Below are 26,386 nucleotides of genomic sequence, written 5' to 3'. Positions count from 1 at the left end.
TTCGAGTGCCTTTTCAGTAATGAATTGGACACTTGAATTTCTACTTTTATAGATTTCTATACTTCTAAATTTTCTCTTTTTAAATTTCTACAAGACAGCAGGTTGCAAAAGCTGATAACCTGTCGTTCCCTTGGTGAAAACGAGTCGCCCCTTTCGAAGCCTCGGCTCCAGCAGGATATATCCAGTTTTTAACCGTTCCAAATCATTATCTCCCTTTTGACTGTGTTTCTTAATGAAGTATTTGCCCCTGCTGCGCGATTATTGGCTATTCGCACTTGGCGAATCTCCGACCCTGTCAAAGATCACCATAGCAATTATCATCACCTGTCTGAGCACGTTCGCACGTGTGGTCAGCACGCAGCTCGTCGCGCGAGCCGAAGACGAAGAGTTTGCCCTGGCAAGCAAGGTCGGCGTCTGACCCAGGTCCGAGAAGCACCGGTGAGTGTGGGCACAGGACGCATTGGCTTGGCTCTGTGCTGGCTTATCCGTGCTCGTCCTGCGACGCGCCCGCTTCTCCCTCCCGTCGAGCGTTCGCGTTATCGGCTGAGGACGGCGTTTCTGCCATACCGGTCACAGTAGGCCTAGCATCGCCTTCCCCTTGTACCGTTTGTGGCATTTCTGTGGGTGTCTCGTAGATTACATCACCTTCGGAAAAATTATTTCTGTCGCTTTAAAAATGCCACGTACTTTTCGAAAATCGCCTATAGTTTCCAAACATTTCCGCGAAATGCAGTGTTTCCACAAACGACATTTGAAGGTTCCGCAAGTGACCGACACAAATCCGGCTCCGTCTCCCTGGGGTACATAAATTACCCTGTATGAATTATTGAATAATCAGTGCCCTTTTCGTCTAACTTTGAAGCCATTCAATTAATTATCGGCTGCGGGGTTACGCCAGTGGGGTTGCGCGTCAGAGTAGGCCTAGCATCGCCTTCCCCTTGTATCGTTCGTGGCACTTCTGTGGGTGCCTCGTAGATAACGTGACCTTAGGAAAAATTATTTCTGTCGCTTTAAAGACGCCACGTCCTTTTCGAAAACAGCCTAGTTTCCGAACTCAGTTCCGCGAGATGCAGTGTTTTCGCAAAGGAAATTTTAGGGTTCCGCGAGTGACCGGCACAAATTCGACTCCATCCCCCTAGGGTAGATAAATGACTGTTTAAGTTATCGAATAATCTGTGCCCTTTTCGTGTAACTTCGAATCCATTCAGTTAATTATCGGCTGCGGGGTTACGCCAGTGGGGTTGCGCGTCAGAGTAGGCCTAGCATCGCCTTCGACTTTGCCGCTTGTGCAACTTTGCCATAGTTTGCCCACTCTGTAGGTTATTTGTGGTCGTTTCATAGATTACATCTCCATCTGAGAAATTATTTCTGCCGCTTTAGAAACCTCAATGTACTTTTCGATAATGGCCTACAGGAGGGGTTCCCAAACTCGCTTTCGCGAAACGAAGTGGCTCCGCAAATGACCTTTTAGGGCTCCGCGAGCGACTGACACGAGTCCGAGTCCATCCATTTTGGGTACACGATTACCCTGTGTAATATATTCAAAAATTGCTGCCCTTTAGGTCTCATGTTACAGCTATTCGATTAATTCGTCGCAGCATTCATCGCGAGGCTGTGAATAAGCACATCAATGTTTTCGGCGTGGGTGGGGGGGGGGGGGGTAATGGGGGTGCAGAGATTACGTGATACTCTGGGAAGGCAGTTGGGATTCACCAAGTATCGAAAATTTGGCAACCTCTGCCCTACAGCAAGCCTTCCGTTTGGCCTATCGGAGTTCCTATACTCTCTGAACGTCGTTTCAATTTGTATGATTTGCCACCGCATTCGTACGCACGGAAACCGTTTCGGGCAAAATGGAGCGGAGCATTGCTGAGCCGGAAGTCGGGGACGAAGGGGGAACGGGGCTTTTTTGAAGACGCTCGGTTCAGTTTGCGACAGGTAGAGCGAGATGGCATCGTGTATTGCTCGTTCACGTGGTGTGAATGCTGCCAGTTTTGCAGGTCCAGAACTGACGGCATCAGCCAAGCAGACTCACTCGCGGATAACTCGGAGGAAGTTTGGCACTCCTTGTTCACGTTTCAGGTGCGTGCGCGATCGTACAATTCAGAAGAAGCATTTATGATTTTGAAGCGTGTGCAACTACAGCGCCCCTTGCGCGTTGTGCAGAAAATGCGCCCTATACGAGGCCTGATGTGACACTTAATAATGGAGGAAGAGTCCACGAGATTACTGACCATTTTAAAAGTGCTATCAGTCCTATAGTGCTCGCTAACTTAACTGGGCAGAACGTTTCAGTTCTCAAGTGCGGAAATTGTCTGACTAGAAACTACCTTCACCTATGTAAATTGAATTGCTTACCTTGTAAGGAAAAGTTGAAGTTTGCTGATTGCTTGAAGCATATTATTATGCGTTGCATATTGCAATCACTCAGTTCAGCCCTTGGGCGCGGCCGGGCAGCCACCATTGAGGGTATGAGCCATTGTTCATTGTTGCGCGTCTCATATGTGGGTCTATTCTCTTTTAAGTTTGCTATGTTTGTTATTAAGTTGCTTCTATTTTTATGCGTTGCATATTGCAATCACTCAGTTCAGCCCTTGGGCGCGGCTGGGCAGCCACCATTGACCTTTAGCGCAACCACGTGACGTGACGTCACGACAGCCGGAGGAAAAGCTGGGCCCCAACTCGCGCAATATGCAACGCATTCTTGGCTTAACCAAGCTAAGCCTGGCCATTTTTTACTCGGGAACTCGCTCGATGCAATAACTTGCAAATCTTGGGAAAACAAACAGGTGTTCTGGCCCCGAAGCAACTAGAAAATGGATATACGACATTTTCTGTTGGGGCATTACTAGCATCTACACAGAGTGCAGCGGTACTTAATGATTTCGTTTTTATAGTGGATGTTTTATTCGTAAAGCGTTACAATCGAATTCAATATCATCACTCGATGAAAATGATCATCGCACACAGAATCGAATATGGAGTATTTTCTTTCTAACGAAACGTGAGACGCGAAGTTTGCGCGGATTCCTTTTGGTATTAACAAAAATCAGGTTTACAAACATTTACGCGTGCCTGTAATACCACGTCCATTTAAATAACCGAACGACCGAGAGGCAGCTAGTTGATAAACAACTGCATTCAAATATTTGGGGAAGCAAGGCAATGGAAGCTATGAAGCAAGGAACGGGATGCAGGGACAGTGTTGTGTTCGCTGCAGGAGACAAGTGTAACACAGCACCGCCCATGGTTTTACGGGAATGGAACGTGGTGAGAGTAGCCAAATAACTCAGGGCGAATTCGTATACAGTTTGCCTAAGAGCGAGCAATTCTTATTTAATCACTGTATATTTCATTGCAGAAGATATCTGTCCCGTGCGTACGCTCAAGAATTGGTGCCAGTGTGCAACAAGAGCACCTATGTTGGAGAATCATTCGCGATAGTCATCACATTTATTGCTACGTCTCGCTCGAGACTCCAATAAGAATGTTTCAGCAAGATGTGTGCGAACAACAAGAAATTTGTGACGACCTCGAATGGCGAATTCTCGAGTCAAAAATGAATCGAATATAAGGGACCATTTGGTTCATGTTGGAAATTTCGAAAATTCCCTGCTTTCGCGAGAATAGAATTCGCTAACTACATCTCAAGCTAATTAGGCTACGGCACCTATAGCCCTCGAAAAGTTGACACCGATCATCGCACGAGGCATGTTGAAGGTATATGAATTCTTAATTTATAGTTTCCATATGGTCATCGCGAAATCCTTTCGCGAATAGCCCGTATCCAATAGAGCTGTAGGAAGGCCGATGTTTCGGCGAGAACACTTCAATGTTGGTGCCGGTATCGAAATGACCCACGCGTGGATCTGTGTCGAGTGCTAAGCGCCTCTTTCGATTAATCAGATCTTTCTGGCGGAAGTAGCTAGTAATCGGCGATTATCAAATTTTGTCATCCGCAGATAGAACGGAATGGTTGAGATATGGTTATAGATCTAAGCCCGCACTAATTACGTGTAGCTGGAAAGTAATTTCCCTGCTGCAATAGTATGAAGAGCTACATCAATCTAGCATAAAATTTACCACAAAGTTGGGTGGCCTGGTGACAATCGCATTCTGCTGCGGAGTAAGATGTCGCAGGCTCGATTTCCCATTGCGGTGGCCGCATCCCGATTGAGGAGTTGCGTACAAACAACCGTGTAAAGCGCTTTATGTGCACTAAATTAAACAAGAGCACTATGGACTAACGCGGATCTCACAACCTCTGAATTGTTTCGGAACTTCAAGCCCCATACGATGTTTAATTGCAATAGCAATTATATGGACACGGCAAGTTAATGTTTGCCGTCGCCGTGATGTCCCTAATAAAGTCCAAATGAGATTAAAAGGAGCGACCCGCGTCTGCAATGAGGGCGGGGCAAAATTTACCATGGTGAGACGAGAAGGATGCTGCCTTGATGTGTGGCTCTTCTAGCTGCGTGTTCAACGCTGAGTGAATGTCATCAAGTGAGCGAGCAACTTGAAGGTATACAGCAGCGGGTGCAAGGCTTACGGGTGTGCCGAGATGGCAGGTGCCTTCGAGCGCTCTGTTTTCCAGCGCGGCTAGAGTTAGGGGTCGCTTAATATAGAGTGTCGAAACAGATGCTGGAAGCTTAAGCTTCACCTTTACGAGTGGAACGCGATAGCTTTCAAAGATCCCTGTCTGCTTCTCATGCATCCCGGCTACTCTAGCGTATGTAATCGTTATGTTTACCTGGAAACGCTGGCCGCGAACGCTATGCACGAAGGCGGGCTTTCTGGTAGAAACGCGGCCTCTTGCGTGGGCCGCGATGCAAGGGAGGCGAGCTCCATCTGGAGGTGTCGCAAGGAACCGGGTGCGCCGCTCCGTGGCCCTTAAGGTACTCACATAGCGGCGCGCGCAAATGGCGGACGCTGTGACGGTTTCTGTGTGGTACGAAGGCTGGAAAAAGGGTTTCTTTGAGTTTTCGCGTAAAAGAATTATATTTTCTCGTATAATGACATTACAATCCGACGCTGTCATGTGCGTGGGTTGTGCGTAAATGATACTTTACGATTTTTTTACAGATTTTAGCTTGAGAAATTCAATTTGTTCAGTAGCTTCCTTGCGCCACATGGAGGGCCTGGTATGGGGGTTTCGAAAATATTTTTGCTGGAACGACGTCCGACGGCGGATTTCATGCGACCCGGGGCCCTTACCACTATCACGTTAGTACGTGGTGAAGCGAGTGGCTGCATGAAGCGTTCATTGCCGGCACTGTTGAACATAATAGCGTTCGAAAAAAATTTCGTGTTAAAGCACCCCTGACATTATGCTCGCTAATTAAAGAGCGAATGATTTTTGCAAATTATGATTTATACTGTCCATAAAGCTAAGAGGTTGATTACAACCTCCATATGTATTGACTTCTTTTCTCTTACTCAATGTGCACTGCGTGTTTCATCTCTTAGCACACATAGTTTTCTTTTTTGCTGCTTGTCACTATTTATGTATGTCGATCTGCTTGTTTTCTTTACTCTGTGATATGTTTTTTGCTTTTTATATATAGAGACAATTTAGATTGTTCAATGATTATCTTATGTCTGCTTATGACTGCTTGCTGAACTGTATCTCGGAGCAAAAGCCTCTGTCAGGCTGTATAGCCTTTTGCTTTTGCTTCGATTTCTGTTGATGTAAAGAAAGAAATCAATAAATAAACTTCAGTAATCTATGTGTATTTTGCAGTACATTGCTAACCCTATCGATAGTTCACCTCGCGGAACAACCTGCGACTGTTCTTTGTAAATGTTTTCGTAATGACGTCTTCTTTCGCAGTTCCTTCGCATACAGCCGTACTTGAAGCAGCGGCCGGCGTTATGGAAGTGACAGCGCGAGTCCTCCTTGCCTTGGTGGTTCTGCTTCTTGGAGCAGTCCCCTCGGCAGTAACGGCAGCTGATACTGACAGTGAGTCACCTGCTTAACCATTTTGTTCGCGAGAAGAAAGAAGTAGTCGTCTCTTCGAAAATTGCGCTCGTAACTACAAAGGAGACCATTTGTCGTCATAATTTCAGCATCAAATGTATTCAGCCATCGGGAATTAGGCGTTAAACGATAAGCTTCATACTACAGTTAAAGTCTGAAGTCAGCAGACTGTCGACCCTCCCCCAATGGACCCTCCCCCTTCCTTTTTGTAGCTCTCATGTTGGGCATAAAATAAATCGAGTGCCCACAGTCAAAAATATTGAAACGCCTAGTTATTTTCAGCTTGTTCCGGATTTAATTTTGTCGTATCGGTTGATTGGAGTACGTGAGGATAGGCAGCAGTGGGAAAAAAAGTGGCAGTGGCTACGTCTGCATGCTGTGGACAGTGTGTGCAGAGATGCAAGACAAGGAAGTGTATATACTTTCTGTAAACATGGCATATTTATAAAAATCCGTCGAGGCTCGCAAAAAATTGTATGGAAAATATGTAAGCTCGTATTGAGTAACGTATTTCCTTGAAATTTACTATATTTTCGAAATGATGAGCACGTATGAAGAGGGCTCGTCCTTAAGGTGCGCTGCTGCGATAATATGGTCGTGAGGCCCAAAGACAGCTTTTGGAAGAAAATGCTATTTAGCTCTGCTTCTTATTAGTGACTCATGTTAAAAATTTTGCCTTCAGGCGACGCTGCGAAAGCGATCGCATTGCTTAGCGTTGCGCCTGTAGAAGGCATCCCAAAAAACGCTCGCGTGCTCAGCGGCTCTATCACCGTCATTGTCTGCTTCGCACTTTCGCCATGCGCGAGACGAGACACCGAAGGAAAACCGTCGATTTGTGTCATCGCTCGATGAGAGGATCACATAAATTTGGGTTGACGTCTACTCTGCGTTTCGTTGAGATCCGTACACGCATCACGGTGTTATGTGGGCATAGCTGCTCAACAAGAACGCTAACGCAAATGTGTCCAACGTTGTTCTTAGCAGCGAAAAGGTGAACTCTAGCATGGGTCCGCCACCGAGTAAATTGAACGCGACGCCGACGCTGCGTCCGCTTCGGTCGTGTGTCATTTAGAGCGCAGTTCTTTGGTGCCATTTGTGGCGTTTCTCACCGCCGTCAGCCTCGCCGTAACCAAGGTCATTATCCGCACACTGCTCTAGCTGCGCTAAAGGGTTTTAAGCTGCGCGCGCTCCTGCCGCCATCTCTCGCGGACGGCGCGAGCCTTGCTCTCTTCGCTCCTCTTACAATAGAGTGTTTTAGCAGAACGTTTCTGACGGTCCGCTCCACTCTCGCGTACCCGCTCACAGTTAGCGGAGCGGCGGACCAAGAATCAGTTTTAGCGGAGCGCCCGGCTGCGACCGAAAGGCATGTCTTGCCTGACGTGCCACCTTGCCGCAGAAGGTAAAACCGCTATGAACATAATATTCAAGTTGTAATAATTGCCGCAATAAAATAATATATTTGGAATTGCTCAAATGTCTGAAGGCATTTCACGCAATACATTGCATTTTCGTTTCTTATATATGTATATAATCCTTACATTAACAAAGCCGTTACGCTGTGTTGTAGCCAAGACAAGGTTTTTTGCTCTTTCAGTACACCTAAAACGTGGTCCGCACAAACAAACGTGCACACATGGCATGCTTCTGAAACGGGTTCATGGCCACAACCTCCCGAAGTAGAGGATCTTCGTGTCTCCTAAAGTGTACTCTAGGTTTGCGCTTTACAAATCCCGATTCAAACGACCTCGTGGACGGGCCATCAGCACTGGGGGCAGCCATTTTGCTTCGCTAGACCCGCTTGACGCGCTCGCCGCGCTCCGCTGAGAAAGCTTTCTAGCGGAGAGGGGGCTCCCGTCCGCTCGCCCGCTCACTGCTGAACGGGTCGCGCATGCTCACTTGCGCTTCCGCTAGCCCGCTGAGCGGAGCGGACCGTCAAAAACGCTCTGCTAAAACAGCCTAATACCACCTCTGTGCAGCGGCAGTCAGAACGCCGGCTCGGTCGGGGCTGAACTCGATTATGTGCAGCGGCCCGAGCCGAAACTCGTAGTCATCACCGTTCGCCATTGCGTGTACCCTGACGAATATTTACAATTGCTTGTAGGTACAGCGCTGCGTGGCGTTTCTCGCGGCACTCGACGTTTCAGCGCAGGCGCGAGTAAGAGAAGGTGCGACAGAGAAAATCGGGGGGACTTTGCTCCTTGAATACGTGGTTCTGCCTAAGCACCAAGCAGGAAGTTTATTAGCGCGTGTTGTATGCTTTTGTCCCCCTAGACATGCCGACATTGCGGAAAGCAGTCGAGTTTGTTCACGCTCCGCCGCTTGCCGCGGGCGCGGTGAGGCAGTGCGCACGGGCGTCCCATTTCGTGGTCGCTGTGGCTGAAGGGGATGGGATCAGTCAGACTGGTGTTGCATAAATCGCGGGTCACTTTTTACTGATCGCTGTATCTGAAGAGGCAAGGTTCTGACTGGTGCTCTATAAGTCGCGGGTCGATTTTTTCGTCGCGACGATAGATAGGATTCTTTACAAGCACTGCTCCAGGAAGACACATGTAACCGGCAAGTGTAGACCTCAGGAGAGCACCTGAGATTTTAATAAAGCAGGCGGTGCAGGATTTTCAGGCACCCAAGGGGTAGCAGGGAAATGAAAGCTGGAAGCAGGGTTGCCCGTGCTTTGGGGCCGCGGAGGCCGATGCGTGCCAGGGCGTGTTCGCATAATAAATTCGCTGTCCGTGACAGCGGACAGCGGTCTTTTTACACCCCTGACACGCTATTGTCATAAAAAATCGGTTCTCCGCTTTGGGGCAAAGGCAATTTTTTATGCGGACACCCCTGGCACGCTTCGGCTTCAGTGGCCCTAACCCACCGGCCTCCCTGCTTCCAGCTTTGATTCCCCCGCTACCCCTTGGTGCCCTGGAGATCCTGCACCGCCTGCTTTATTACCTCAGGTGCTCTCCTAAGGTCTACGTTTGCCGGTTACATGTGCCCTCCTGGAGCAGTGCTTGCAAAAATACAATCTATCGTCGCGACGAAAAAAAAACGAGCCGCGACTTGTACAACACCTATTGGAACCTTGCCCTTTCAGACACAGGCATCCCCAAATGGGGCTTCCGTGCCCACTACCTCACCAGGCGGGCAGCCAGCGGCGGAGCGTAAACTCGACCGCACTCCGCAATGCTGGCATGTCAAGGGGACAAACGCATACAACACGCGCTAAGAAACCTCCTCCGCAGTGCCTAAACAGTCGAATATTCAAGGAGCAAAGACCCCTAGATTTTACATCGCGCACCCGCTCTTACTCGCGCCTACGCAGAAACGTCGAGCGCAACCAGAAACCTTACGCCCCGCTTTACCTACCATAGAGTTGCATGTACTAGCAATTGTAAAATTGCTACCTGCCAACGAGCTCCAACGCTCGCCCACGCGCCGATAACCTCGGACTGTAAACGCGCCTTCAGTCGCTGCCTTCTCTTCGCAGCGCAGTGCAACGTTCCTATGCGCCTAGGCGCTGCCTCCCGCAACTCCGCTTAGGCGAGGCAGTTGTGCCAAGCAACGCGCCGTTTGCGGCGGCTGGTGCGAAATGTTCCGCACGAGTCGGATTGTCTGAGGATCAGAGACGTCTTATACAGCCAATACATCGAAAAGCCGAAACAGCTGAAGAGCTGCGCTGAAATTTCGCATTAGCAAGTAAGGTAAGCATCGGCAATTGTTATTTCGGTTTCTTTTTGCAGCCAAAGTTACTCAGCGTTTCTGGAGTTCCTCTAAAGCTGCACGCCTGGGCCTTCATGCGCCTTCTATAGCAGGACAGTTCGAGTGCGGCGCGAACCGCGCGATTGTGCTTCGTGCGTCGGTATGATTGCTATCCCTATAAGAAATTATTTCGATAGGAATCATGCGGAATCGAAGTGCGTTCATGCCATCCCCACCGTCGCGAAGTCGCGGTTTACCGACGGTGCATACGCCGCTCCGCGAGTGCTCGTTTGTGAAGCTCCCGGATAAGACGCCAACAACGTGCAGCCTGTTTGGCCGCAAGAGCGAGGAGGCCGAGAGTATGCACCGTTGCGCTGCGCTGAACCAGCCCTGCGGCGGAGCTAGGGGTGGAGGGTATTCTGCAAGTGTCCACTTTGTGGACACGTCCGATTTGGCTCCTGCTGAAGGGATGATTGGCTGAGGGCGCCTGTTTCCTTCTGACGTGTACCCCAGCCCAGCCACATTTAATTAGAATGTTTAGATGCTAAGCGCAGCCTCTCGTTGTACTCGTGTTTATTTTTGTATTTATTCTCGCAATAAAGCCCTTTGACCTTACTTGGGATTCAGCTTGTTAATGCGCATTCATAGCAATAGGAATGGCCGCGAGAAGCAATAATATAAAGGCAAGTGGAATGGACGCCACAGAGGTCTTTGTTGCTTGTATAGGATTAAATTATATGAATGTATGCTGTAGGAACATATATGAATATATATGCTATTGCATATGTTCTTCCTAAACTGAAGGAGACACGCGCACAGGGTGACGTGTGCCTTTATGTCGTGCTTATTTCGCACCTTCGCATCTATTAGAATTGGGAGTTTTAATGCTTTCCTGTGTTAGTGTTGTGTCAATGATTGTTTCAATTCAATTCAAGGCGCGAGCTACTGCCATCTAAGGAGAGCCGATATGTTATCTCTTGTGTGTTACCATTGACTAGCCGTTCATAGCCTACAAGTCGAGAACAAATATCAGGAATGCCGCTTAGATAGGTGCAGATCTATGTTGCGTAGGAGAAATTATTCTAACAGAAGGCTACCACACCATTCACTTCACGTGACAGGGATAAGCGAGTCATGAATTGCTATGAGTTCTGACCGAAGCGGCCCGTCAGTGCCCTGCCACGTCGTGACACGACCTAGTTTATGTTCCACTTTGACATATCAGACGATCCTGCGAAAAAAAACTGAACATGAGTGACTTCTGCGGTAAGAAATCAACCGCAACTGCACCATTTCGAATTCACGGTCCCGCGGCAGTATGCATTTGGGTGCGTGGATGCGCTAACCGCGGTACCGTCACGAGCCTTACGCTTTTGGTCATTTGTGCTTCCGCCATTATTACCTTGTTTAGCGCAAAACAACGGACACAAGAAAGACGACAGGACAAGGCGCTTCAGTAGGTGACGCAGACACACAAAAACCAGGGCTCACAGTAGAAGAAAGATAGTTCAGCACAATACATTGGCGGGCTAGTTGGTGCGAATCCATAATTACTTTGTCTGTCTTGTCGCCTTGTCCCGTCGTCTTTCTTGTGTCCGTTGTTTCGCGCTAAACAGAGTAATTGTGGGTTCGCACCAACTAGCCCGTCAACGCATTGTGTGCTTCCACCTTTCTGGCAGTGATGGCGTCTGCTGACGCACCCTGGTGGCCGAAACAAGCAGCGCATTGCAGAAGACAAGGAGGGCGCTGTGTGCTTTGTGTGCGAGCTATTCTTGCTATGACGGTGGCGATAGCTGTGATATGCCACTGCTGTGGCAAAAAAAGAACAGTCTAGAGCAGGAGAAATGGAGAAATTTTCCCGCTTCTGTGCAGCCTGCGCCGATTCAAGGACAACGGTGTTCACTAAGGTTCCACCTGCCAATGTGACAAATCCTGCTGAAGTTACCGGCAGCGCAGTGGTGCGGCTGTTTGTGGGAATGCATCGAATACTAAGTGGCGTGCTGTTCTCGGGTGACATGCCGGAAGGTAAACGTGGGCAACATTTGACGTCAGTGTTGGGAATTACTGCAGCAATACGTGTTAGATGTATGAAGTGCCAGAGGAAGACAGAGAAAACATATGAACATGTCACTTTGCCTGCCTGGCTTGTCTTCTCGCTAACAACTGGTCGCACCTAGAGACGAGCACATAACAAGAAGACGGATACAGAATAGCTGCGTGCGTTTCAATGCCCGATTCCCTCACCCAATACTTACTTCTTTCCTCCTGATGATCGCATACTCGAAAAAAAAAAATTGTCGCAATAAAGCTGAGGCACTGAAACAATTCTTTATCTCGTCTATACGAACAAAGGCGGACCTTCACATTACACGAAATTCGGTGGCGCCGTCCGAAGTTTACGGCGTAATCTTCAGATGACATCTGAGGGAGGGAGAGACAGTACATATTATTTGCACAAGAAACATAATAGAGAGTGAAACGGGTCGCCTGCACAAATATTTTATAAGCTAAATTGAAGGGTTGTTACGAACACCCAAAGGCATGTAGCCAGTGACGAAGTGTTTTGACAATTAAATGCTCTGACAATTTGACATCGCGATCACTATCACTTTCTCTCTATCTTACCAAGTTATCCCTCAATACCTCACGCGCTATATACGGTTTCACTGTCCGCCTCGCTATCCCATGGGTTTCCGTGCTCTGCTGTAGAATCGAATGTGCGTTTCGAGCATGCCCAAATCCTAAACTTTTCAGCAACGACGTCCTGCATATTGACTATATTAATATAGCCGTGTCGCCACACTGGTACCCAGACATGGTAGTAACGATGATATGAATGCAGCATGTTATCGCGGGTACAATATTCTGCAGTTTTACGCCAATCGCTTTCCCCCGAACTATCGCTGTTAACGATTTGTCACTCGCTGCAAGGCGCACCTGTCGTGTTGCCACGTTTCTTATTTGCGTGACTAGGATCCCAAGATGGCGACCACATTGACGTCAGTGCCAACCACCTATGGTCAGCGAGTAGCAATCGCGAAGAGCTCGACACACTGCGATAGAAACGTGGATGTAAAATCGAACGTCCTCATTGGGCGAACTTGTGCGCAGAAAGAAAGAAAAGAAAAACCACAGGACTTGCAAGACGATAATACAAAGTTTAACGAACATGGTTAGGAATCGTGTACATCTAACCACTAGTAATAACGGGAAAATCCCTTTCTTGCTACACTCCACCTTGCGGGTTTCCGCTGAACTACTGCGTCTAACTCTTGCCTTCGCTTCGAGTTGTTGACAAATTCGACTTCGCCCTGCCGTCTGCTAGCCGCCTGGTTAACTCAGATGGCAGAGCGGCTGCCTCGGAAAGGCGGTGGTCCCAGGTTCGACTCCTGGAGCAGCACGAATTTTTCTTCAACTGGGAGGCTTCTCTTTCGTGGAATCCGTATGGGTTTCCTTTGTAGCAATTGCTACGAATGGGTGGAACTCCGATTTTCCCTTTATTACTTCTCTCCACCATTCGGGTTTCCCCAGAACTATTACATCTAACCACTAGGAATGGTATTTACAGGCGTCAGAGTGCATTTTAGACTAGTCGCTGGTGCTAGATGCTGCTGCAACACTATTCGCGTTGCGCGCGTAGTTTGATTGTACTCGCGGGTTTCCGTGTCGAATCGGCAGTATCGCTTACGTGGGGTCGGATTCAGGAAAAGCGTCCTGTGCGGACGTGATTATGCGATAAGAGCTACGACGCGATGAAAGCGATGATAGTCAGAAAGTAAAGCATTATGGGCTCGCGTCTTAACAAAACTTCATTTACGTGAGGAGGTTCTATGATTGACCAGGGTTTAGACAGATAAGAAAAGAAAGAAACGAAGCGAAAACACTTAGGCCATGACCAACTCTTTATAATGAGGAACTGTTTATGAATTGACACTTTGTAAGTGAGTTTGTATAGTGACTATGTCTTTTCCATTTTCAGCTGCCAGTATGTTTCAAGATTCTGGCAAGCGACAGACCATTCTGTAAAATTGAGTAGCGGATCATTGTATATTTTTGCGTATGCATATATAGGGCTCATATTTCGGGCCCATGGGGTGATTCAACAAATTTTAGGTGTCCTTACGTTCACTATGGCAATGATCTGCTTCCGAATTTGTTCTTGTAATCGCCGACACGAATAGCGGCGTTTTCGGAAGCCTTCTGCCACGTGAACTACTTTGTGCGCGTCGGTCCGTAGACCGTGCTTGCGCACCAGGGACCCTGTGCATTCAGGAAGTTCGCAGGCTAAAACTGTTCGTAAGATGTCAGCCAATTGCGATTTGGCGGACACATTTACTGAAGGCGGTGAACCAATGGCAGGCAGCGATTGGGTTACCGCTTACAAATGACAAGTTTGGTGAATACGCCCAATCTCGTTCGCTAGATCGACTGCACAGAGCGCTCGCCTGCAAATGGTGACAACCTCTCGGGTTTAGCAAGGCGACCAGACTATACGGCAGCCATTTCATACCGAAAGACGTTGATAATAATGCTTTTTTTTTCCTGGTGAGACAATTTACTCGTTCCCGAAACGCTTGAATTTCGTTAAGCATGATAATACAAGTGCACTTACGAAACCAGCTCCTGTTCAGTTTCTGCATATATAATACCATCTTTTTTAAGTCCGCGAGATTTCATCCTTTGAAGTTTCAATGCGAGTGTGGTTCATTCTATTTGTATTGTCAGTGGAAAGTCTTAAATGGTAAATGTCTTTCTCGTGGTGAGGATGGCCCCGTTTCGGCACATTGTATACGTTATGCACCGAAGATACGGAACTTGAGGGCCCACCCTACGAATGTTAGCCCGATGAATATACGTCGAAAATAGTGTCGTTATCATTGAAGTCGATTTGGTGAGGTGGCTACTTGATAAGGACAACACACACACGCACGCACGCATACTCCCTTGAGCAAAAGTACATAGACCAGCTTTCCCTATGAATGTAACTTGAAGGTCCTGATGGTAGTCCGAACTTGGCATTGCGAACTTTGCAGTGAATTTGTCAGTTTCAGTTTATGCGTGCCAATTACTATAAGCGCTCACTTCGCTGTGATGTGCCCTCTGGTGTTCTTGCGCTGTTAAAACCTCTTGCGCTTATTACAAAAAATCGATTTTTTTTTTCCGGCCAGCCTGTGGTCTGTAAACCTTTGCTCACGGTTGTTCACAACTGCTTAAGCTTACCGTCTACGAGATACGGGATATTTTATTTTGATGCACGTTAAAACTCATTGACACTTATCAAAGGACTTCACATCGCAACAAAAGTTTGCGTAACGTTTCTAGTACGCAGTCTGTTTATTGAAATACTGTGGACGTGCTCAGGCAGGTACGTTTCACTGAGGATGAAGGAAAAGCCATGCATTTGGCAGATGTTGCCTGGAAAACCGACCGAAAGAGTAGCGTTAAGGCTGGCCGTGATAAATCAGCTCGAAATACACGGACGAAGGGAAATTTGGTAGAACGCAGACAAGAGCTGGTCTTTTGCCTTGTCTTTGGCACGGCCTTATCATTCTTATTGTTGAACCGTCTAGAACTATCTTCCAGCATGGTCAGCTATTTGACTGGTTCTTGTACCTGTCTATAGGTCTAGCTTACTAGATGTCTAGATATCGCCTTATCTCCTTTGTGTGAATCGTCACCTTTCTACTTCCATTTCTTTTCTCTCTTCTCCGCAGCTGCAAACAAGGGCGGGAAATTGGACGCCGAACTCGTGAGTGTCGCATCTACTCAACCATCGTTGTAAATGACTGCGTATAGTCCAGAATGTAGCGCACAGGTATATAGGAAATTTTGTTGCCGCGAGACAATGTTTCGCGCTTGGCACGGAATATTCATACTTGTCTGGGCAGCAGACCAGACATGTCCGTCTGACAGACGCAAGCGCTACTGCATCGTCGAAAGCTCAATGGCAGGAGTGTTTTCTTTTTAGAGCGCAGCTCTTTGGCGTCCGTTCCTGGGTTTCGCGTCGTCGTAGTCGTCGGCGTTGTCGGCGTTGTCGTCGGCCTCGTAACCAGCTCGCCGACGAATCTGCTGCTCCGCCGCCGCGCATGCGCGCTGTCGGCTCTCCGGGCGAGGGAGGATGATGGAAGGGAGGAGGAGAGACTGTGGAGGAGGGCTGGCTACACAAATGGCTCTTTGGCGTCCGTTCCTGGGTTTCGCGTCGTCGTCGGCGTCGTCGTCGGCGTTGTCGTCGGCCTCGTAACCAGCTCGCCGACGAATCTGCTCCGCCGCCGCGCATGCGCGCTGTCGGCTCTCCGGGCGAGGGAGGATGATGGAAGGGAGGAGGAGAGACTGTGGAGGAGGGCTGGCTACACAAATGGCTCTTTGGCGTCCGTTCCTGGGTTTCGCGTCGTCGTCGGCGTTATCGTCGGCCTCGTAACCAGCTCCGCCCCTCTTTCATCCCCCCAGCGCTAGCAGCGACCGACTGATACCGCTTTCGTGAGTCCGCTACCGCACTCACGAAAGACGTCGTGCACTTCCTGCAACTCGCATTAACCGTCCATCGATCCACACCGATGTTAGTAGTGGGGGACTTTAATGTTGACATAAAGACAAACAGCAATTTCCTAACACTTATGCGGGAGAACATCCCGTTCCTCTCGCTCGTAACGCGTCCCACGGCTGTGACAACCTCGCGAGGCACTTGTATAGATCTCGTCTTTGAGAATCAAGCATTGGTGTACCAAGTCGAACATATATCAGTCTATTTCTCCGACCACAAAGCTTCCTTCATGACTGTCAAGAACTGTTAGTGGAGTCTTTGTTAAAGGAATACGTGTGAAAAATAAAAAAAAATTCTGTGATAGCGCATACATGTGTTGCTCGATTTCTTTGCCTCAATCTATCGAAAAGGTGAAACAGCTTATTTGCTGCGCTCAAATTTCGCATTAGGAAGTAACGTAATCGTCGGTAATTTTTTTCTGAATCATTGGAACCTTACTGCAGAATAACACGACTAAATTGGAAATAACTTTGTTAGTCATCGTACGTGGCCTCGCACTCTTAGTTAAAATGCAACATCTAGTAATCAAGGGCGTCTTAAGGTATAGCGTACACGAACGTACAGGAGCGCCGACTTGACTATACTCGACGAAGCATTTGATGCATTCAACTTATATGCCGATGACGCATTGTAAGAAAGCTGTCAGAAAGAATACTTGTTAGGTGCAGTTGTGTTCCGTAGACTTCCGAAGTGGTGCTCAGGTGAAAGCCCAGTTGCAGGCAAAAGTCGTCAGACTTTCAGTCCACAGGTGATCTCAATCAATGAATCAATCAATCAATCAATCAATCAAGCAATATCTATCTATCTATCTATCTATCTATCTATCTATCTATCTATCTATCTATCTATCTATCTATCTATCTATCTATCTATCTATCTATCTATCTATCTATCTATCTGTCTATCTGTCTATCTATCTATCTATCTATCTATCTATCTATCTATCTATCTATCTATCTATCTATCTATCTATCTATCTATCTATCTAAATGGATCTTCCAAGGCTTTGTTGCTTTGTCCAACGTCTGTGCCTACCATCTATAGTTTTTTAATCGTCGCCACCAATACAAGCCCACGCACCAACACCAGTAAAAACTTCCGTCATGGGATTTGTTGAACAGTGGGGCCGCTTACAGGCTTTCTTGACTGCCTTGTTAATCGCGAATTCTATCGCATCCATAACGCAGTGGCTCACGCTTGCCTAACGCGGCTTTTTGTCCAGACGATCGACTTGCTGCTGGGTCGCACTGGCGTCGTGCTGCTCGTGGCGAGTGTCGTCCTAGCCGTGCTCGTGCCCCTCATCGGGCTCGTGGTGCTGTGCGTCCGTTGCCTGCGGCCGTCAGCGGACCAAGAGCCGGAAACCGAGGAGCAGGCGGCGTCGCGAGCCAAGTGGAGCCTCTGCTTCTGGGTGCTCATCGCGTTCTTGGCGTAAGCATCGCACGGTGACACGTCCTTGCTGGCCAACAACAGTTCCGATCGTTCAGGGTTTTCCGAGTCGGCTTTGAGTGCAAAATTCAATTATAGGGTTTTACGTGCCAAAACCACTTTCTGATTACGAGGCACGCCGTAGTGGGGGACTCCGGAAATGTCGACCACCTGGGGTTCTTTAACGTGCACCTAAATCTAAGTACACGGGTGTTTTCGCATTTCGCCCCCATCGAAATGCGGCCGCCGTGGCCGGGATTCGATCCCGCGACCTCGTGCTCAGCAGCCTAACACCATAGCCACTGAGCAACCACGGCGGGTGACTTTCACCTTCGATTATCGAATCGAGTGGCGAATGGGGCGTTAAATATTAGACATCCTGGAGAAAACTGTGCGGTCCGGCGAAGGGGCAAACTGAGACCACCAGAAAAAGGGGTGCATTTAGGATTTCGTGTTGCGGGGGAGGCAATTACAGTTGCAATTTGTTGGCTCACACTGTGGACGCAGGCATCTTCTCAGGAACAACTTACCCTTTGCGAGGCACACCGAGTGGACGTGTCCGATGCTATCACAATTTATTTGTGTGGCCTCCGAGACGTTAGGCGTCAATACTGCCAATCTCGGAGCTTGTGCGGGGTCGCAAAGCCCGACATTAGTTATGTAGTGGCGAAGCTCCGCGATGGTGCAGCGGTTTGCGCGTCCACCTTGACATTGGCGTAGGTGCACGACTTGAAATATCCGCGAGGTAAAAAAAGAAACACATGCAGGAAACTGACTTTCTGGCTTCTCACTGCTGTCGCAGCAAATTCTAGACGCGTGTCAGACCTCCAGCAAAAACACAACGTTGAGTTTGTGGACAAACTCAGGTGCTATTAAATGGGAGACAGTCCACAATATTGCACAAAGATGGCGTTTCGTGTTTGTTTGTCGATATTCACAGAGAACATTTTCGAATCGCATTGACATACACAGGCGGGCAGAATAGGAAAGGAAATCGCAAGGAGAGCTTCTATGTTTTAATATTTAGACGTTTAGAAACGCTTGTCCTGTTTAATTTTCTGTTTCTTTATTGCTTCCTGAGGTTGCCTGTATCATTTCACGTTAAGAATTTGTGAATTTGGGAAATATTTATTTATTTATTTATTTCAATATTACTGCCAGCCTCTGGCTAGAGGCCTTAAGCAGGAGTGGTTACATACATGACGAGTAAGACTGAGTACAAGGTGTGAAGCGTGAGCAAAATGAAATAGCACTGAATTTGAAAATATAAGCAGCGTGTCATTTGCGAGAACGTATCAGATGCAATACTTTGCAAGAACAGCACCATCGGCGACAATGAGCATATGCAATTTAGGCTGACTGATTTCTTTAATTTTTCGGTCATGCATGTGTTTACCTAGTATAGCACATTATTCTGCCATAACCTCAGCTCAGATCCTACGTGAGGGTGTCTTGTTTTTTTTTTCTGTTCACCTTTCGTCAGTTTCATGGTCTTCGGCGCACTTCTAACCATGGGTCACGCGTCGGTGGCGTTGGACGGCATCAAGAAGCAGGGGCGCTTCTTAGCCGACGCGATTCCGGGCGTCTTCCACGGACCGATAAACGTGAGTGTGCTCTGATGGTCAAAGTATGGGAAATTTTCCAATAGACCCATGTAAGCGAAAGGCCACGCCGTGCGGCGGTCCCAAGACCCTTAATAAATCTTTCAATCGGTAGTACCGATGGGCGGTGTGTACAAAGGGCGGGGACGTAATCAACGCGAGCTTATGACTCGCGCATGTACAGGGTGTTCCAAAGAAGGCATTAAAATTTTATTGCGATAGAAATTATATGGACACTCCGGACGCATTTCTGCCGTCGTCGCCGCCGTGATGTTCCGTGTGAGTCCAAGGCCGATATAACTGTCGCCGGGCGCCCGTAAGCTGTATGTGCGAGTGAACGCCTGTGAAGGTGAGCTGGCGGACGGGGTTCAATCTCCCGTGCGCGAGCTAGGAATGCGGCCCGGATCAGTGCCTCCTAAATAGCAGGCCTGTGCACTCCGATTTGTGACGTCATGCTACTTGGACCGAAATTTCCACTGCCAAGCCCAGCGTGACGAAGGCGATGACGCCAAAATCACCGCGGCTCGATCGGGAGCGTCCCCTTTAGATTCTATGGCAGTCGGGCAAGGTAGCATGACGTCACGGATCGAAGTGCACCGGCCTTGTTCTATCTAGGAGGCATTGCCCGGATGCGTGCCCTCTCCTGCCGCGCGCGAGGCAGGGCAGTCGGATGAGGGAGGTGGGGCATTCTCCGGTGGCTGCCAGGGCCCCTCGATGTCCTTTCTTGCGCGCAGCTCCGTACAGAGTGGAGACAACCGCGGCGTCTACTACGGCGCTGGCCATGCGAATCGCGGACGCCGTATAGAAGCCTTTTGGCGGACGCCGTAGGGACGCGTTACTAGAGCTCGTGCGTCTTGAAAGCGATCTGCAACGTCGCCAAAGTGCGCGCACGCGCGGGCCTCATCTTAAAAGCGATCAGCGATGTTTGCAGCGTGCGCGTAGTGCCATTAGGTTCGTATGCGCTGCGCTTTCGACGTTTTGTTGGCGTTGAAGCGAGAGAATGCAGCAGCAAGCGAGAGAATTCGCTTGCTGCTGCCGGGATTCTCACTCCAAAATTTGACAGTGAGTTTCCGCGCTTATCGAGGAAGATTTGTTCATGTTTACCTGTGCATGCGTGACACCGTGCTGGTTAATTTAGTTAAAACATGTTGGCGGGGTAGTTGGGTTGAATCCATGATAGAATGCGTAAGCGCGACAGAACAAGGACGTAGAAAAAAGCAGACGCACAAAGACAGCGCTGTCTCCGTGAGTCTGTTTCTTCCTACGTCCTCGTTCAGTTATGCTTACATTTTATATTGTTAATTTCGTCAGCGAGCGGATGCTTACATGTTTGCACGGAGTGCTAAAACTACTATCCTTACTTCGTACAGCTATACCCTAATTTACTGTCGCAGTCGGTGGTTCGCCTTTCGGGCGAAACTGCGAATTTTTGTTTAAAGTTGCCTGGGGCAGATGGTACAATTTTAGTTCATGAGCAGGGTATATTCTGTAACGGTCCACATAGTGGACTGGCCATTTCGGCCGCTGCTGATTGGCTAGAGCCGTTCGTGAACTCCTCGCTTGTGCAGCTGCATCCTATCAGCAGCGGCCGAAATGGACTTTCCACTAGGTGGACTCTTACAGCTTACCCCCGCCCCCCCGGGTCTACTCGTAGAGGCGGACATGGAAAAATAATTGAAATGCATAATCGGCTAAATAACAATGGAGTGTTTAGCTAATTAGCTAATTTTAGTGGCCGCCATCTCGCCTATTACGTCACTCCGAGAGCCGCCATCTTGTACTTAGGAAATAGAAACTATGGCGTCATTTCGTCCCATGACGTCATAATCACGTGGTTTCACATCTATCCGCCATGTGGGACCGTTACGTCATTACTGGCACCCCGTTTTTGCCGGCATCTTCGATTTAAGATATCGAAACTATGACGCCATATTGAGTATGATGCCATAATCACGTGGTTTTACCTCTAGCGGCCATATTTAATTATGACTTCATCATTGGCAACGAATTTTGGTCGCCATCTTGTATTGAAGATTCCTAAACTTTGTCGCCATCTTTGATTATGACGTCATAATCACGTGGACTCACTTCCATCCGCCATATCGGATTACGACTTCATCATTGGCACTATAATTTGCCCGCCATCTTGGGTTGCGACATGAATCACGTGACGTCACCAATTACCAATTGGGTTGCTATTGATTTATTATGGGGGCCACCATCTTGGATTTATTGGTGACGTGAACAAGTGGCGGCCGTCTTGGACATATCAGTGACGTCACCAGTCAATCACCAACTCAATATACTAATGACATCACCAAGCAATCACCTATTGGGTTGCTATATCGATTTACTATGGGGGCCACTATCTTGAATTCCTCGGACTTAATATGTCACGCCGATGGTAGGTGGTAGTAGACCCCAAGAAATCGAAAAACGTGTTGAATAAGAGCTAATGCTCTTAAAATAATTTCTCACAAAGAAAATGAGTGATCGAAAATGACTGCCAGTTATACATACTAGCGACCCACGAGGACATTATGGTGAAACTCCAATAGCCTGCTGCAAAAAATGCACGTAGGTTCCTAAGGCATGTGAATATTTTTTTATTGTGTCCACGGGAGAGTCGCATATAGGCTGTATTTATAGAAATTATTTATTTGCGGCTTTTCGGCCAAACGCCAACATATATTTGTATATAGTACGAATAATTACTAGCTGAAAAAAATACAGTGCGACCAAGTAGTTCTTTGTCTGAGTGAGATATAACCAAGATAAGTTATTTTATAATCCTTGTTTATTTTCATTACGTTTTAAAGCGAAAATTCGGCGCTGTCACGTGTCAGGCAGCTTGCGTTGCTGGCCTTTTTTGACATTTTATGCCAAGCACTCTTCCCGCATGCGTGCCTTTTACACCGCAACGGAAAGGGCTGCGAAACGCCCGTAAACAGCTTCGGTTTAAGGTGAGTTAAGTATACGTACGGAGTGGCACAGTGACGGTGGTGTTCTGCTGCTTACCACGAAATTGCCGTTTCGGTTGCCGACAACGTGCGAGAACATAGCGACAGACGCCCAGATCCTGAAAGCGGTTGCGACCAGGCTTTGGGTCGAAGTTGCGTGGTCTCTTTAACAAATATGTTTAAACTAAAAAGACCCCGTTGTTCCGTTTCTTTCCTTTCTTTTGCATTGCTTTCTCTAGAAGTGCTAGCGTATAACTTTCATTTGGCGTGTGCTCATTTTTGCACATAGCGTCATCGTTGATGAATTCGTCAGTTCTCTTATTTCTCCCTACATGCTTGCCGGGTGTGTTTTTGAACGCTGCCGATCGATGCCATTTTGCATTATTTCGCTAGCTGAATGTACTTTTGTACCTGCGAGTGTGCAAATGTGTTATCAAGTGACACTCTTTCTTTCTGCGTTAAATATTCAGTAATTGTTTGTCCAGTGTATCATTGCTGAGCGCATTTTTAGTAGTGTATTCGTTTTCTTTAGTTTAGTGGCTTCTAAATAAAATGATGACACTGCGCTTGCAGTATTTACTCATTTTACGTATTATATATTAAATAATGATTGATATGTTTACCTTTAAAATATTGCCCCCCCCTGATGCTATGCCCCATGCACTTGGGCATTTCCTGTATGTTCTTTAGAAAAAGAGAAATCTTTAGCTCAGAGGCCCGAGTACAGCGTCGCTCCTCCTCGCTTTGTTTTCGCTCGTTAAACCTGAGAAAATGAAAGTTTTCGCTCAAAGTGAATGTTGAAAACACGGATCAGCTTGGATGATTTAAATGAAGGAGCGAAAATTCGCCGGCCCATAGAGAGTAACAAACAAGTCCAAATTGCGGTTAAACTTGATAGCGTGTTTCGTAAGCCCTCTGTCTCGACAAATATCGTCTGCGTTGTACTGCCTCTGCTGTTGGTCTAAAGTTGCAAGGGTAGATACAGTTTATTTTTACATCGTGCCGTGGAAGAACGTCAGGGCACTTACATGCTTGACTTGGCTCTAGCGTATTTGTATAGCCAATGCCGCAATGATCCTAAATGTATCCAAATGTGTGTTTTGTGGGTGAATAAAGAATAAGTCGAGCTGTTAACTGCCAGCTGTGAAGCTTCTCGTCTGGTCCCTACGACATAAGGTACGAAGCATTTAACAAGAATGCTCTGGTGGTTTGTCGTCGCACAATTTCATGTCTTTCCAATTTTTATGCTGCAGGCCAATTAAACTTATAAACACCGCCTGGTTAGAGGTAAAAAAAAAAAAACTTCTTCTGCACCATTTGATGAATATCGTTGTCTAAAAATTTCAATTACTGGTAATTGAGTTTCGCGCTTGCTAGATGCCCACGTGTGATAGTGTTTGAACAATGTAGCGCTAATTGCGTGTTTCCCGATAGCAGATATAATTTTACGCAGTTGCGCATTTACCCAGCCGTAAGCAGCACGACCTGTAATTCGAAACTATCCATGACGCTGTCCTTGCCATTCTCTCTTCAGGACTTGGGTGTTATAGCCGGGCCAAACTTCAAGGAGTTTTTATCGGCACTGGATCAGCGCTTTGACGGTAATTATGCTCGTCTACAAGTATTCCCAGTCTGATCTTGTAACTTTTCTAGGGCGGAATCGCTATACTTGTCCGGATGTCACATTTCAGCATCCGTATGAAAACTATGAAAACCATCCAGGCAATGGCATGTGCTTTTTATTAGAATTGAGTAGTTGTGCTGATGCTACAAAGAACAATGAAAGCTGCTCCGTTTTCGGACTTTCGACTATTGTCACGTGCTAACATTGGCGTCACGTTACTTCTCGCGCTAACTGCGTACTGAGCCAATCAACTTTCCAACCTCATCTAACAAAAAATTCACCACCCTCCTTGCCCTCCGGCTCAGCTGCATCCGTCCGCAATCAGGCCACGTGTGAAGCTTCCACAAATGGGAGCACGTCCGCAGGAACAAATCATGCGTGCAGTGAAACCTTCATATAACACAGAAGACGCCGCCCAAAAATTATTTCTTAAAAATGAGAACTTCGTAAAAAAAGCAAGCTATATGAAACGTGTCTTCCAATTCACGAGCAGAAAGAGATCTTACTCGTCCATGAGTGTGTTTTGTTACTCCAAGAAATCGCAAGATAACCCTCCACTGAGACACCAGTACATGAATAAAATTAAAACTGCATAGCATTAAAACTAAGTTAAGTATTATGAATTAAAAGAGTATTAGCAGTAATGGTCGCTATGGACGCTGCAATAGAAATGCTAAGTAGAATATAGTTAGCGTCTTCAATAAGGGGCTTGGTAAAATTTCGGGCCGCGTGGTGTTTGCCACAACACTTTGCTGATTGCGTCTATGTAGCCAGGGACACGGTAGTCTAGAAATGGTCTCGGACATGCTAAAGCTCTCGTATATGCATAAACTACGAAGGCGTTCCAACTCGCCTGTAGCTGCCCTTTGTTCTAGAGCTTTGGTCATCCGTACGCTGCCGCAAACAGTGACGTCACTGTACTGTCGCCACCTTTCGTTTTGTACTACGTGACTTCCGATCAAAATGACCTTTTTTCGGTCACACGCTGCAATAGCGGAGTGGCCCTGACTTTCGGCTGCTGAACGCAACGACATCATGGCAATGATTGCCACCGCTTCCAGCCTCCTTAAAATGGGTCGCAAAATATTGTGGGCTCGCTAACGTGGCATTTTCATGGAATCCATTCGAGGCACATTCAATACAGCGTCTCCCATAATGCCATGTGCTACTTTGGATCCTCAACGCTTACTAGTCAGTCAACCGTTAACGAGGAAACGTGAAAGTTAGATGAAGGAGCAAATCTGAGAAACTGTATCTGCATCGTCACCGGCAGTGCCGAAAGTCGTGTTTAGCCTTCAGCTGGCACTACCAAACGCTAAGCATTCAGCATGCCAGGCTGGGTGCAAGAGATAAAATGGTAATTAAAAATGAAATTAGGGAGTTTTACGTGCCAAAACTACAAGCTGGTCCTGAGGCATGCCGTAGCGGGGGACTCCGGAAATTTGGACCCCCTGGGTTTTATTAACTTGCACCTAAATCTGAGTACACGTGTGTGTCCGCATTTCGCCCTTCTTCGAAATGCGGCCGCCGTGGCAGGGATTCGATCCCGCGACCTCGTGCTTAGCAACCCAACACCATAGCCACTAAGCAACCCATGGTGGTTCAGGTGTAGCGTGTCTTCGTATGAAAACATGCGAGCGGTTTCTGGCATACTATCTCGCTCACGCCTGCATTTTTTTCCACAACACTTTTTAAGGCGAAAGCCTTTCTAAGCTTAGGGTGAAGTTTGTGTCGGCAGTCCTGACCGCCGGAGGGTCCGCATCAGCATCATCACGCCATATGAAGGCAGATTAAAGACAGAATAAAGAATGGAAAATGATTGATAGTGACAGTCAGTGAACGATAAGGTTATAATAGATTGGTTGATGTTAATAACGACTAGTAATGAATAATAATTGGCTACTAATGACTTGTAATTACTACTAATTATTTTGCAATGATCAATATGTCAGTGACGGCTTGTAATGACTGCAATTGATTAGAAATGACTAGAAATATCTAATAATGAGAAGTAATGACTACAATGAGTAATAATCACTTATAATGACTACTTATGTCTACAAAATGACCAATATGTGTAACGACAAATTGTAACGACTACAATTGATTAGAAATCCCTAAAATGCTTAGTAATGACTAGTAATGCATAATTATGACTGAAATGACTTCCAATGGCTACAATGACTAGGATGACCAACATGTCAAACAACAGCAATTGATGACCACAATTGATTATATATGACTAAAATGCTTAGTAATGACTAATAGTGATTGAAATTACTTGTAATGACTACGAAATAACCAATGTGTCTAAGGACAACTTGTGGCGGCTACAATTAATTAGAGATTACTAAAGATGCTTAGTAATGACCAGTAATGAATAATAATTACTGAAACAACTTTTAATGACCAATAATGAGCAGAATATGACCAATATGTCTGACGACGGCTTGTAACGGCCACAATTGATTACAAACGACTAAAATACTTAATAGTGAACAGTGATGACTAATAGTGACTCAAGCGACTTGTTATGAGTAATAATGACTATGAAATAACCAATATGTC

At 47.1% G+C, this 26,386-nt stretch overlaps 1 protein-coding gene across 1 annotated transcript in view; it reads left to right on the top strand.

The window, feature by feature from the left end:
• Nucleotides 1-342: 342 nt before the first annotated feature.
• Nucleotides 343-26,386, top strand: part of LOC139048866 (uncharacterized) — a 63,711-nt gene continuing 37,667 nt past the window's right edge. The window contains exons 1-7 of the mRNA XM_070523753.1: nt 343-438; nt 5,834-5,962; nt 11,540-11,692; nt 15,382-15,416; nt 17,431-17,636; nt 19,117-19,237; nt 23,729-23,795. Of these exons, the coding sequence (XP_070379854.1) occupies nt 5,875-5,962; nt 11,540-11,692; nt 15,382-15,416; nt 17,431-17,636; nt 19,117-19,237; nt 23,729-23,795 (670 nt within the window). The 5' untranslated portion in view covers nt 343-438; nt 5,834-5,874. The remainder of the gene's footprint in view (nt 439-5,833; nt 5,963-11,539; nt 11,693-15,381; nt 15,417-17,430; nt 17,637-19,116; nt 19,238-23,728; nt 23,796-26,386) is intronic.

This window comes from Dermacentor albipictus, chromosome 8 (assembly GCF_038994185.2).
Source record: "Dermacentor albipictus isolate Rhodes 1998 colony chromosome 8, USDA_Dalb.pri_finalv2, whole genome shotgun sequence".
Taxonomy (NCBI): Eukaryota; Metazoa; Arthropoda; class Arachnida; order Ixodida; family Ixodidae; genus Dermacentor; species Dermacentor albipictus.
This window is presented reverse-complemented; position numbering and strand designations above follow the sequence as displayed.